The 12218-nt window shown below is 48.8% G+C and overlaps 1 protein-coding gene across 3 annotated transcripts in view; it reads right to left on the bottom strand.

The window, feature by feature from the left end:
• The window catches only part of SYMPK (symplekin scaffold protein), a 1074905-nt gene that overhangs the window by 176715 nt on the left and 885972 nt on the right, over window positions 1–12218 (bottom strand). For all 3 annotated transcript variants that reach the window (XM_086938396.1, XM_086938395.1, XM_086938397.1), the window contains one exon: window positions 11939–12040. In XM_086938396.1, coding sequence (XP_086794522.1) covers window positions 11939–12040 — 102 coding nt within the window. The remainder of the gene's footprint in view (window positions 1–11938; window positions 12041–12218) is intronic.

Below are 12218 nucleotides of genomic sequence, written 5' to 3'. Positions count from 1 at the left end.
TGTCAGAGACAACCTCCTTAGGGAAGCCCACTCTGGAGAACACTCCAACTAGGGCCCTTGCCACCACAGGGGCTGTGGTGGTCCTAAGTGGAATAGCTTCAGGATACCTGGTGGCATGATCCACTACCACCAGTATAAACTTGTGCCCTGATGCTGTCTGGGGTTCCATTGGACCAACAATGTCAATCCCCACTCTTTCAAAGGGCACCCCCACCACAGGCATTGGTATAAGGGGGGCCTTTGTTGTGCCACCTGACTTACCACTGGCTTGGCAAGTGACACAGGAGCGACAAAACTCCTTGGTATCCTCATTCATGTGAGGCCAGTGAAAGTGTGAGACAAGCCTGTCCCAAGTCTTTGTCTGGCCTAAGTGTCCTGCTAAGGGAATCTCATGGGCCAAGGTAAGTAGGAAACCTCTCTGAGACAAGGGTACAACCAGCCTCCTGGTCATGCCAGGCTTGGGGTCTCTTGACTCAGTGTACAGGAGTCCATCTTCCCAGTATACCTTGTGGGTACCTGTGGCGTTCCCAGCAGCCTCAGCAGCAGCCTGCTGTCTGAGGGGTTCAAGAGAAGGGCAGCCTAACTGGTCCTTCCCCAGGTCTTCCCTTGAGGGTCCCCCTGAACCCAAGAATTCAACTTGATCAAGTTCAAACTCTCTAGGCTCAGTTTCCCTCAATTCCTGCAGGTCAGCCTCCTCTGAGACTTGATCCACAACCTGGGGCAAGGGGGAAGGCACAGCCTTAACCCTACTGCTCTTTTTCTTGGAAGGTGTCTGGTCCATTGTTCCAGGATCCAGCACCTGTTCAGTGGGGCATCTTCTGGCCTGTGACCTAGTCACAGCAAACACATGTGCTGGCAAACCTAACATTTCCAGATGAGTCCTCTGCTCCACTTCTGACCATTGTGATGACTCCAAATCATTGCCCAACAAACAATCCACTGGGAGGTCTGAACTAACTACAACCTTCTTTTGGCCAGTTACCCCTCCCCAGGAGAAAGCTACAATTGCCATACTATGATTGGTAGTGACATTGCTTGCATTGGTCACCAGGAATTCTGTACCTGGCATGATCTGTCCAGGGTCCACAAAGCTAGGTGTCACCATTGTGACACTGGCACAAGTGTCCCTATAGGCCTGAGCCATTTTTCCATTAATAAAAGGTGTCTGTCTGTATTTGCCCAAAGTATTGGGACTTATGTCAGGGGACATATCCATATCCCCTGTACTGACAAGGACAGCCTGAGTGAGGGTGCCAACTAAGTTGTCACTCCCCTCAGAACCCAGGGTTAACCCTACTAAACCCTTGGGAGGTGCACTACCACTGCTGGCTGTACTAGGGGGCACAGGTGCCTTAGGGGCTGCAGTGGCAGGAGTCTGCCCTCCTCCTTTCTTGGTGCACTCACTAAACCAGTGAGTTTTACTTTTGCAGTATTGGCACCACCTTTTAGATTGGCCTTCTTTCTTCTTTTGGGGAGCCTGACCCCCACCCTCTTTGGGTTGTTGGGGACCTGTCGAAGACTTCTGGTCATTTTGTTCCCCTTTCGAATCCTTACCCTTCTGGTCTGCTTTCTTCTGACCACCTTGATTCTGGCCCTGGTTCTGTTTAACTCTTGTTCTAACCCATCTGTCTGCCTTCTTTCCCAATTCTTGGGGAGAGGTCAGATCTGAGTCAACAAGATGCTGATGCAACAACTGGTTCTGACAATTGTTTAAAATTTGCTCTCTCATCATCAAATTGTACAATCCTTTATAATCAGTAACCTTACTGCCCAGCAACCAGCCCTCAAAAGCCTTAGTGGCACAATCTACAAAGTCAGCCCAATCTTGAGACTGAGTTTTCTGGGTATCCCTGAACAGCACCCTGTACTGCTCAGTGGTTAGGCCAAACCCATCAACCAGTGCATTTTTCAAGACTTGGTAATCATTAGCATCCTCCACCCTTGTGGTGAGGAGCTTGTCTCTTCCTTTACCCTCAAAGGAGAGCCACAAGATAGCTGCCCACTGACTTGGGGGAACACCTTGCACAGTGCAGGCCCTCTCCAAAGCAGTAATCCATTTGTGGATGTCATCCCCTTGTTTAAAGGGGGGCACTATCTTACCAAGGTGTTTTGTATCAAAACTCCTTTCCCTATTGCTAGGTACAATGCTGCCACCAGTGGGGACTGTCCCACTCAATTGTTGCTCTCTAGCAAAGGCAAGCCTCTCTTTGGCCAGGGCAAGTTCTTCCCTTTCAATCCTCAGATTGGCTGCCTTTTCCTTAGCTTCATACATTCTCCTCTGGGGAGATGTCATTCCCCTTTGAGAGGAACGTTGAGAGCCATTGGTATGAAGGGATCTGATAGAGCCTCTTGATAGAGATCTATCTCGTCCATTCCCAATGTTAAGCTGACCTGAGAGTGGCCCCAAGGGTCCCCTAGTGCCCATCTCATGTCTGCTTAAGTTGGACCTGGTTAGTCTGCTGACTTCTACCTGTTCCTTTTCTGCCTCATCCCCTGATACCAAATCATCATCCTCATCATCAGCATCATCTGCTTCCTGAAGAGGATGGTCCTGGGCATCAAAGGGACCCTGTAAGGAGGGCATGTTGCCATCTGAATTAGAAGGGTCTGGGTTACCAGCCCTCCTTGCATCATGAGTCTCTAAGAGACCAATCAGAAAGGCAGTTGTGGGGTTAGACCCCTGCTTAATCTTCCTAGAGGTACACACTTGTCGTAACTCATGGAAGCTAAGCGCAGTATATCTTGAAGGGATGACCTGTGGAGGGTCAACTGACACAAGGGGAACCTCAGTGTTTCCTCCTTTGTCCGACATACTGTTTCTAGTGTGGTGTAAGTGATGCACCTACCTACACTATGTGTTTACCTACTGATCCCTTGCTAAAAGTTGCAGCCAAGGTGTGCTAAGCCTTGAGGAGCTACAACAGCTGGTTCAGTAGAACTCAGAGTATTCTAAGCTTTAGTTATGTGTACCTAACAGTACTTATGTGATCTTTCAACAAGATATTCTTAGGATACGTGTGGTAAAACAACAGCAAGCTCAAATCCCAACCGCTGCTCACCAATGTGGGAAGGTGGCCTGATATGCAGTGCTCACTATTCTAGTGAACACTATGTATCAGTCCAGCAACCCTTATTGATGATTGGTTGTAAGTCAACCTTATAGACCAGCTATCCTAGTAGCGTGGATACGAGCAGTCTAAGGCTAAAGACTCGAGAGGGCGCGTTAAGCCCGCTGTTTACCACACATATACCCCTTGAATACCAAGTGAAAGGACACCACACAAGTGTTATGAAAATAAACAGTTATTTATTTAAAGATCACAACAGCCCTGTACTCTTTATGAGGACAGGGTACTAAGCACAAACCAAAACTCTTACAAAAATACTTAAGTTAGCACAGTATATACAAATGCCCGAGGGGCACGGAAAACCATATACTCTGAAAGTGGAATGCGAAATTCCTAGCAGGTAAGTACAGTACTAATAGCTTTTGGAATCGCTAGGACTTGACTAGGGAATCGTTAGATTATGTCTAGGAGGCCTAGGGGACTCGGGTGCAGTGTGTGCACTCTCACGCGAGATGCGGGACAAAAGTCTATGGTAGCTAGGAATTAGAAAGTTAGTGTTCTCGGGCGAACCCGACCTGGTAGGGAGAAAACGAAAGTAGATTCTGACCCTTGGATAGTGAGGCTATGCTGGGGCACCGAAATGCCGAAGTTACCTAGCCCAGGGGCTGCAGCTGCATAGGTCTGAAAAGACGTCGGGAATCCTCGTAGACGGACCAGGAGCCGGAAGAAAAGATGCTGGCCGGTGACCAGTGAAGAAAGTTCAGTCGGATCCAAGCCTGGATCTTGAAGATAGATGACACCTGAAAGCAGAGGGGACCAAGTTCGAGACTACTAGCCAGTAGTCAGTGGGCACCAGGAGGGCACCGGATGGTAGCCACCTCGACTAGGTGAGTGGGTGACGCTTGACTCGAAGATCTCACGGACCAGGAGGCGTTGTCGGCGACCAGGATGGAGGATCGAGCTGTCCCACGAAGATAGAAGCTGTCGGCGTCGCTGGACCCAGGATTGGGCAACAAAGCCTTGGCAAATTCAAGCCCACGCGGTGGACCTAAAATGGCGTCTGGAGTGGACCAGGAGGGTCCGGGGTGCCTCTCTTGAAGAAGGAAGCAAAGGCCAGCCTGGAGCAACCAGACCAGCAGTCGTGAAGTCGTTGGGCGTCGTTCAGAGGGCCACAAGCCAGCCGGCTAGTAGCCAAACAACGCGGTGCACAGCAAACAGCAGAAGGGCCCCACGCAGATCGTGGAGATGCAGGGGGGCTGATCTTGGGTGCTGGAGCTGCGCAGGGTCGGGGCTTCTCGGACCCCAAAGCACTCACCAGTGGAGGACACGGTGGGCTTGCAGTAAAGATGTCGTGCAGTCTTGGCGATCGTCGGTCCCTTGAGGTCTCGTCGCACTCACGGTTCTCAGCTGGGCTGTAGAGGTGAGTAGAGGTCAGAGGGGCCAGGGAAGCCGGGTCTCGTCGAGCTGGGTCGTCGGATTCGTGATGAAGGACTTGCAGCAGACCGCAGTGTTCTTTAGGATGGTGCCTGCGGATGCAGGGTGACTACTCCTTAGCCACAAGGGAGAATCTTGAAGAAGAAATCGTGAAGTCCTTTCGAAGAAAGTGGTATCTTGATTCCAAAGATGATCTAATTTTAACAGGGGGCCCGCTCCCATCTTTATACTAAAAAAGGGGGCTGACCCGGTGACTAGGTCCTGCCTATGGGTGGGACTAGGTGGGGGGTGGTTACACCCCTCAGCCATGCCGGACTTCCCCAGGCCAGGGGCTGGTGTGCCCCTGGAACTGGTTCAGACCGGCCTATGCGTAGTGAGCACCGGGGTGCCACTCAGCAGTCACCTTCCTGTAAAGCCCTGCCTACCCAGGATACACAAAACCATGTCTGGGACGGTGCTAGCACCGCCCCTGACAGGAAACCCTTTGTCCAGGCTCCCCTCGCTGGAAGGACTCCCAGCTGCAGGGGGTCAGACTCGTGTCTGTGGTGGCAGCATCCATTTTGTGGAGCTGAGGCTTCAGTTAACTTTAACCGGGGTTCACAGTTACATACATGTCGTGTCCCTCTAGAAGGGTGGAATGCTAACCCCGTCGCCAGAATTGGCGAGGGGTTAGTATTCCAATTCGTATGACACCTTACTCGACATGTTTTGATAAAGCAATACCAAAGATAGCATTTAACCGCGAGGATTATAATGCACTTAAGAGTATATGGTATGCGATATCATGGAACAGCTATTAGGACTTGATTCCGCAAGCTGCAGACAGGCTCAGCTCATGCCAGAGCACCATCTCACACGATTCCAAGCACTCTGCCTTCAGGATTGTCAAGGCCTGCCATAGGAGTGACTGATAGGAATCTGTGTGTCCATTTTAGGGTTAGGTATAGGTATACTACACCTACAGCAAAGGGTGATTACACGACTTTGCCCCAGCTGTCATGCAGCCAGTTGTGTCAAATTTAGGAGGCCAGCCAGGGGTGGCACAATACGTGCTGCAGCCCCTGGCAGCCCTGGGTACACCTATGCCCTGAGTTACAGGGTCTGATAAGGTGGCCCAGTACCAATTGGTAGATGCACCTAGGGTACATGAGGTAATTTAGAAAGAGAACAGCCAGGCTGTGGGTCTGATTGGCAGGCCCACAGCCAGAGAAAGTCGTAAACCAGTGAAACAAAAGCAAAAAAATCTGGGTGATCATAGGATTGCAGACCCTACTCTCCTACAGTCACCAACCCTAAACAGGAGCAACAATGGAGTCGAGGCAGAACATCCAGTAATGAGGTCCGCCTCGCTCCCAACCTAGCCACGCACTCGGGCTGTAAAGCGAATGCGATGTGAAATTCTGCCGGTCCGCCGGCCAGCAAATTGACGTCTCAGCTGTAGACGACGGCGGCGCTGTCCCCACTACAGTGGCGAGCAAGCAGCACGACCGTCACGGTGCTCAGGGGCCGGCGGGCCACGGAGGTACAAGCCGGGGTCCAAGGCAGCAAAGTCGATTCCGGGATTACTGCGGTTGCCGGGCAGTCAGAGGTTCCGGAGTAACGCTGGCGAAGTCAGCATAGGATAACGCACATCCCGCTGACGAAATGGCAAAGGATAGTAGGCAGGATGAAGGTGCGGGAGACAAGAGAACCTGAATATTTAAAGTACAGGGCAAGGTAATATACAGTTTGTGAAATTTTAGTTTTGAAACCATGATATTATGTACAGCTCTTAAACAATTTTGAGCTGTGGGTCTTGGGGGGTTGTTTCCTCTCACTGCATGCAAGGCAAGGGAAACTGAGAGTACGGCCGGCCTGCGTCCGGCCATGAATAATTAGGGGAGGAGAAGCCCTTTAATGTGCTGGGCTGTATAGAGTGCAGGCATGGTGAAAGGAGATGCGTGGAGGATGGGGGCGGGCTTGGGAAACAGAGTACGGCCGGCCTGCGGCCGGCCATGAAAGGGGAGGAGAAGCCCTTTGATGTGCTGGGCTGGCCCTGAATGCGCGTGCTTGTTCACGTGAACTTCATGAAAACCGCGGGGCTGAAAGCCCTTAGTTTGACGATGTTTTCGCCACTTGAATTCTCGCTCCGCTCGATGCGCTTGCGCACATCGATAGGTCGCGAGACCTAAAAAAGATTGAAGACCACTGCTTTTAGACGTCCATTTGCATAATTGAAAAAATAAAAAATCTTCACAAACATCATTGTGGAGTAGATCAAATTGGAAATCACAGATCACATTCTGAGGTTTTGGGGAGGCTGGTCGACTGTAGACCAGAATTTCAACGTATGCCACATGTATACAAGTTCTCCAATGGAGAGGAAAGATACCTCTACAGGCACCTTTTCTGTATTTTCTTATGCCTTCAAACTTGGCGAGAGGCATCTTCTATCAGCAGATCTGGAGGATATGTACATATACCCTATGCAAGGGAGACCCGGAGAACCGTAACTCAGACACAAAGGCTCAAGCCAGAGGTGGCATGAACAGCGAGAAAAGTGAATCAATTGTAACAACCACAGGTGTCAAGAAGGATGCTACTTAACACTTCTGCTATTTAATCTCTACACCAATGAGGCTTTCATAGAAGCCTCTCCATATACTCTCAGGATTGATGGTATAAAGATTCTTCAACTGTGTCTGGTAGCTCAGTAGAGTAATGCATCCACTCAAGGTATGCGTATGTGATCTTCTGGTCAGAGGTTCAAATCCAAAAAGGTCAACTTAGCCTACCTTTCTTCCGAGGTTGATATGACCAGAACCACTGAGTTGGGTAAAAATAAACATCTGTGAACCATTTCATTCTCTTGGCCCATACACACACTGTCCTGCAAACACAAATCAGAGCTTTGGAAAACTACTGCACCACAACAATCTCAAGATCATTCTTGCAAAATCGAAGATCATAGTTTCAGGTCCTTGCTTAAAAATATCCCCAGTTAAACTGTTTATTCTAACCAACAAGATCCTTCAAGAACCTCGGAGTAACACTATCCTACACCTCAGAAGGGCTGCCTGGAGATTTATGTCATAATAGATTTCAGAGCCCCATTCAACATTAAATATTCTATAGTGCCTATTCTTGTTGATGATAAAGATGCAGGACTGGAGAAACTGTATTTTTCTTGATATTGGATGACCCCATTAAGCTTGAAACATTTGCTTGAAAATATATAAACAACTGAAGGTCCCACACTCAGATCATCCTACAATTCTCAAAAACATGGAAATGTAACACAAAAAACTTTGGACACTACTAAAACACAAACGTAGGAGGGATCGTTGGCGGCCATCTTAGTTTGGGGGGTTGTTGTTTGCACGCTCCAGTCCTCTCTCTAGGAGGCGAGCAGTGCATAAATTAAGGCAAATCTCGGCAGTTCACTTCCTACCGCTCAGCGCATTACCAGCAGCGCTCTACTCGCAGTGCGACCTGCCTGCAGCTTACTGGATATTTTAAAAAGCCCGTTTTGGTCATTTGGTTTTATTTTCTTTTGTAGCCTTTACCTTGTTCTTAAAATCGCCGGCCAAGCATACTTGCATCTCTGCCCCTCTATCTTGCACTCTAATTGGTGATTCACCGCCTTAGGCGGGTCCCTCGCCCACGTCTCGTTGGCGGCCATCTTAGTTTGGGGGGTTGTTGTTTGCACGCTCCAGTCCTCTCTCTAGGAGGCGAGCAGTACATAAATTGAGCCATGCCCACGCGCAGCGGTCACGCGCTGCGGGGACGCCAGAATGACGCCGGAGTTAAGCCAGAGTTCAGCCCATCTGCGCCCGTCCGCGCTGAGGACGGGCTGCAGGTCGGCGTGGACCTGGTCTCCGCTCCACCACTCCCCAGTAAGCCATTCCTGCGCTATGCTTTTTCTGCGCTTTTGGCTCTCAGACCTCCTTCATGCCCCTCTTTACATCGTTTCACTCCGTTGGAGTTTCTACACTCTTGCCGCTGTATGACCTGTTCTTTCTCTTTCCACCCTCTGGTCACTTGTTCTACCAGCCTCTGTCCTACCCCCTCACGGCCCACTACTTTTCATAACTCTGGGTTTTTATTAAATGCGCGTTCACTAATTAAGCACAATCTAGCCTTCCACGATTTTGTGGATGAAAGGCAGCCAGACTGGGTTTTTATTACAGAGACCTGGGCCACTGACTCCTCGGGTCATGATCTTCTTCTGGCAATTCCAGAGGGCTACTCCTTACATAGGCATGACAGACCCAAACGTAGAGGAGGAGGCATTGCCATTCTCTTCAAATCCTCCCTGCTATGTACGGTTAATTTACTCTCCTCGCCCCAAGATCGCTTCGAAGCTCTATACTTCTGTATTACTTGCGCCCCTTCAGTCTCTTTTAAGGGCATATTGATTTACAGGCCGCCTGGTCATAGAGCTAATTTTGCCTCTGATTGGTTGAGAATCGTTGAACGCTACTTTGGAAAGCCCTCCTTCACCATCTTAGGTGACCTCAATTTTCATCTCGATGAGGTCCATTCTAAGGACACTCTATCACTGGTTGAATCTCTCGGAGCTTGTGATCTCATTCAGCTTGTTACTAATGCTACTCACATAGCGGGTCACATTCTTGACGGGGTTTTCTCTAATGATCTTAGACTCTCCAGCGGCACACCTCTACCGTTGGTGTGGACAGATCATTTTGCGGTCCCCTTGAATTTAGCCTACTCCACCTCTCACTCTATTAAGAAAGGGACTACCTCTTTTGTCTCTAGAAGAAATCTTAGAAACCTTACTGATGAGGCCTTTACCCCTTTTGTCCCTACTCCAGAGGTTCTCTCCTTAAAAGACGCAGATGAGGCAGCACAATCCCTGCAGGATTCTATTACTACTGCAGTAGAAACGCTTGCCCCTGAATCCCTACGATATGTAGCCCGGCGGAAACCATCAGCGCCATGGTTCTCGGACCATCTTAGACTTCTAAGACAGGGCTGCAGAAGTAGCGAAAGGAGATGGAGGAAATCCTGGGATCCTTCGGATAGGGAGGCTCACAAGTCTGCTCTACGGGAGTATAAGCAGAAAGTGATTATGGAGAAGCAGGAATACTTCTCCAACCTCACTAGTTCACTCACTTCCTCTAGGGAGCTCTTTAAAATTGCTGACTCTCTTGGCTCCCTCCAACTTCCAGACCCCGTAGTCTGCTCTCAACGTCTCTGTGACGACATTGCAGACTTTTTTCATAAAAAAATTTCTGATATTCATACTTCCTTAGAAGTACAACGCCTCTCTTTGGTTGAAAATCCTCCTCCAGGCATAAGTTCTTCTGAGGCACTGGATATTGCCCCTTCTAGCCTCCTTTCTGTCTTCCCCTCTATGTCTTTGGAGGGATTGAATCTTCTTCTAGATAAGACAAAATCCTCCTCTCCACTAGATCCTCTGCCTCTTAAAAAGCTTAAAGATTGTAGGAATAGCCTCCTCCCTCCCCTACTCGAGGTAATGAACAGGGTAATTGATCAAGGCACCTTTCCATCAATATGGAAGAAGGCCATTGTGAAGCCGCTCCTCAAGAAGCCTTCACTTGATCCCGGCCTCTTGAAAAATTTCAGACCCATTTCCTTGCTCCCTGCACCTGCTAAAATCCTAGAAGCACACCTGAACCGCCATTTATCTTCTTTCCTTGAAGCTTCGGAGTATCTTGATACAACCCAGCATGGCTTTCGAAAACACCACAGCACAGAATCTGCTCTCACCTCTGTAGTCGATAACATCCGACGCAAGGTTGATGCTGGACAAACAACTGTTCTTGTGCTACTGGACCTCACAGCCGCATTCAACACTCTGTCTCCTGCCATTTTAACATCTCGGCTTAGGGAGGCAGGTGTCACTGGCTCGGCCCTGAGTCTCCTTAACTCCTTTCTCCTTGATAGGGAACAGAGAGTGATGCTCGGCGACCACCTCTCCCCAGCTAAGTCTTTGCAATGCGGGGTGCCACAGGGGTCGGCACTAAGTCCGACCCTGTTCAACATCTACGTGGCCCCCCTTGCTAGGCTAGTAAGATCTCAGGGGATGGAGGTGGTATCATATGCCGACGACACCCAGATCATGGTTTCACTTACTCAGTCCTCTGTCATAACATCTGCCTCTAGCTTCAGGTCCTGTATGCAACATGTTGCAGATTGGATGGTTACCAACTTCCTGAAGCTAAATGGCGACAAGACTGAGGTCCTGGTCTTTGGAAAGGACCAAGACATCTGGTCGGATGAGTGGTGGCCCCCCTCTCTTGGCATCTGCCCCACTCCCTCTCAGTCTGCCAGAAATCTGGGTGTAGTGTTCGATACTTCGCTCTCGATGTCCTTACAGGTGAATCGGACTGTTTCGACCTGCTGGGGCGTGATCAGGACGCTCAACAGAATTCGCAGCTATTTGTCTCCTCAAGCACGCAAGCAGATTGCAGTCGCCCTTGTTGGCTCCAGGTTGGATTATTGCAACTCTCTTTACATGGAATCCAACAAGGGCCTTATACATCGACTGCAAATCGTGCAGAACGCCGCTGCACGTTTTGTCCTAGATCTTCCCAGGACCTCCTCTGCCACTGCTGCGAGGAGAGACCTTCATTGGCTGCCTATCCAACACAGAATTTATTTCAAAATTCTGTGTATGACCTATAGAGCACTCGAGGATGGATCTAAAGGCGCTATCAGCTCCCTCCTTACTCGGTACCATCCCACAAGGTGTTTGCGCTCTTCGGGACTATTCCAACTTGTTGTCCCCCGCTTTAAGCTCACCAGATGGGGAGCCAGGGCCTTCTCCGTCGTTGCTCCTCAGCTTTGGAACATCTTGCCGATGGAGATGAAGACCTTACCTTCTCTAGCGCTGTTTAAAAAGGCCCTTAAAACGTGGTGCTTCTCGAGAGCTTACACAGGTTGAGCTGTAGGGTCCATGTTATGAGCTGGATTTTGAATTAGGCGCCTTGACGCCCATTGGGCTAAGTACGCGCATGATAAGACCCCTTTTATTATTATTATTATTATTATCCTCTGCCAAGTAGCTGAAACAGGCCCGTTGGCACTTGGCACCCACTGCTCAGCAATTGGTCATTTGAAGAAGGGGTTATGAACAAAAATGTATCTTCCTCAGTCTACAAAAATACAAGGTTATTCAACAGTGAGTGGCAGTAAGTAAAAACCTAGACAGGATTCCAAAATAAGTGTCATGTAAAACGTTCTTATATCATTTGTAGAATACCAAACTGATTCTCAGTGGTTTACCGAAAATGAAACTGTGGACAATGTTTCTAGTAGTATGAAATGTCATTACCTGATGCTTGCATTGGATGAATTGTAAAAATCTTTGTCTGAGCAGTTCACTAAGCCACACATTTCAAACCAATATTTATGTATGGGAAAAGCAATGCATCAATTGTTTCAGAAGGTTACACAGTGGTCTTGTTTACCCTTGATGATGGATTTCATGTCACATTTTGTTGAGTCAATGTTGTGCAATGCAATCAGTAATTCTCCAGGGTTCAAAGGCGATACAGATGAGTTCCCGTCCCCTACAACAACAAAAAATAAAGGATAGTAAGAGGTGTATGGTAAACAGCGAGATTAAATAACACACATTAATAAATGCTATGAAGATGCAAATAGAGAGACAAATGAAGAATAGAAAGAAAAGGGTTGATAGGATCAGATAACACCAGGAGTGTGGCAGATAGAAAAATAGAAGAAATA

This window comes from Lissotriton vulgaris, chromosome 9 (genome assembly GCF_964263255.1).
Source record: "Lissotriton vulgaris chromosome 9, aLisVul1.2, whole genome shotgun sequence".
Taxonomy (NCBI): Eukaryota; Metazoa; Chordata; class Amphibia; order Caudata; family Salamandridae; genus Lissotriton; species Lissotriton vulgaris.
Note: the sequence above shows the minus strand (reverse complement) of the source record. Positions and strands in the feature narration are given on the sequence as shown.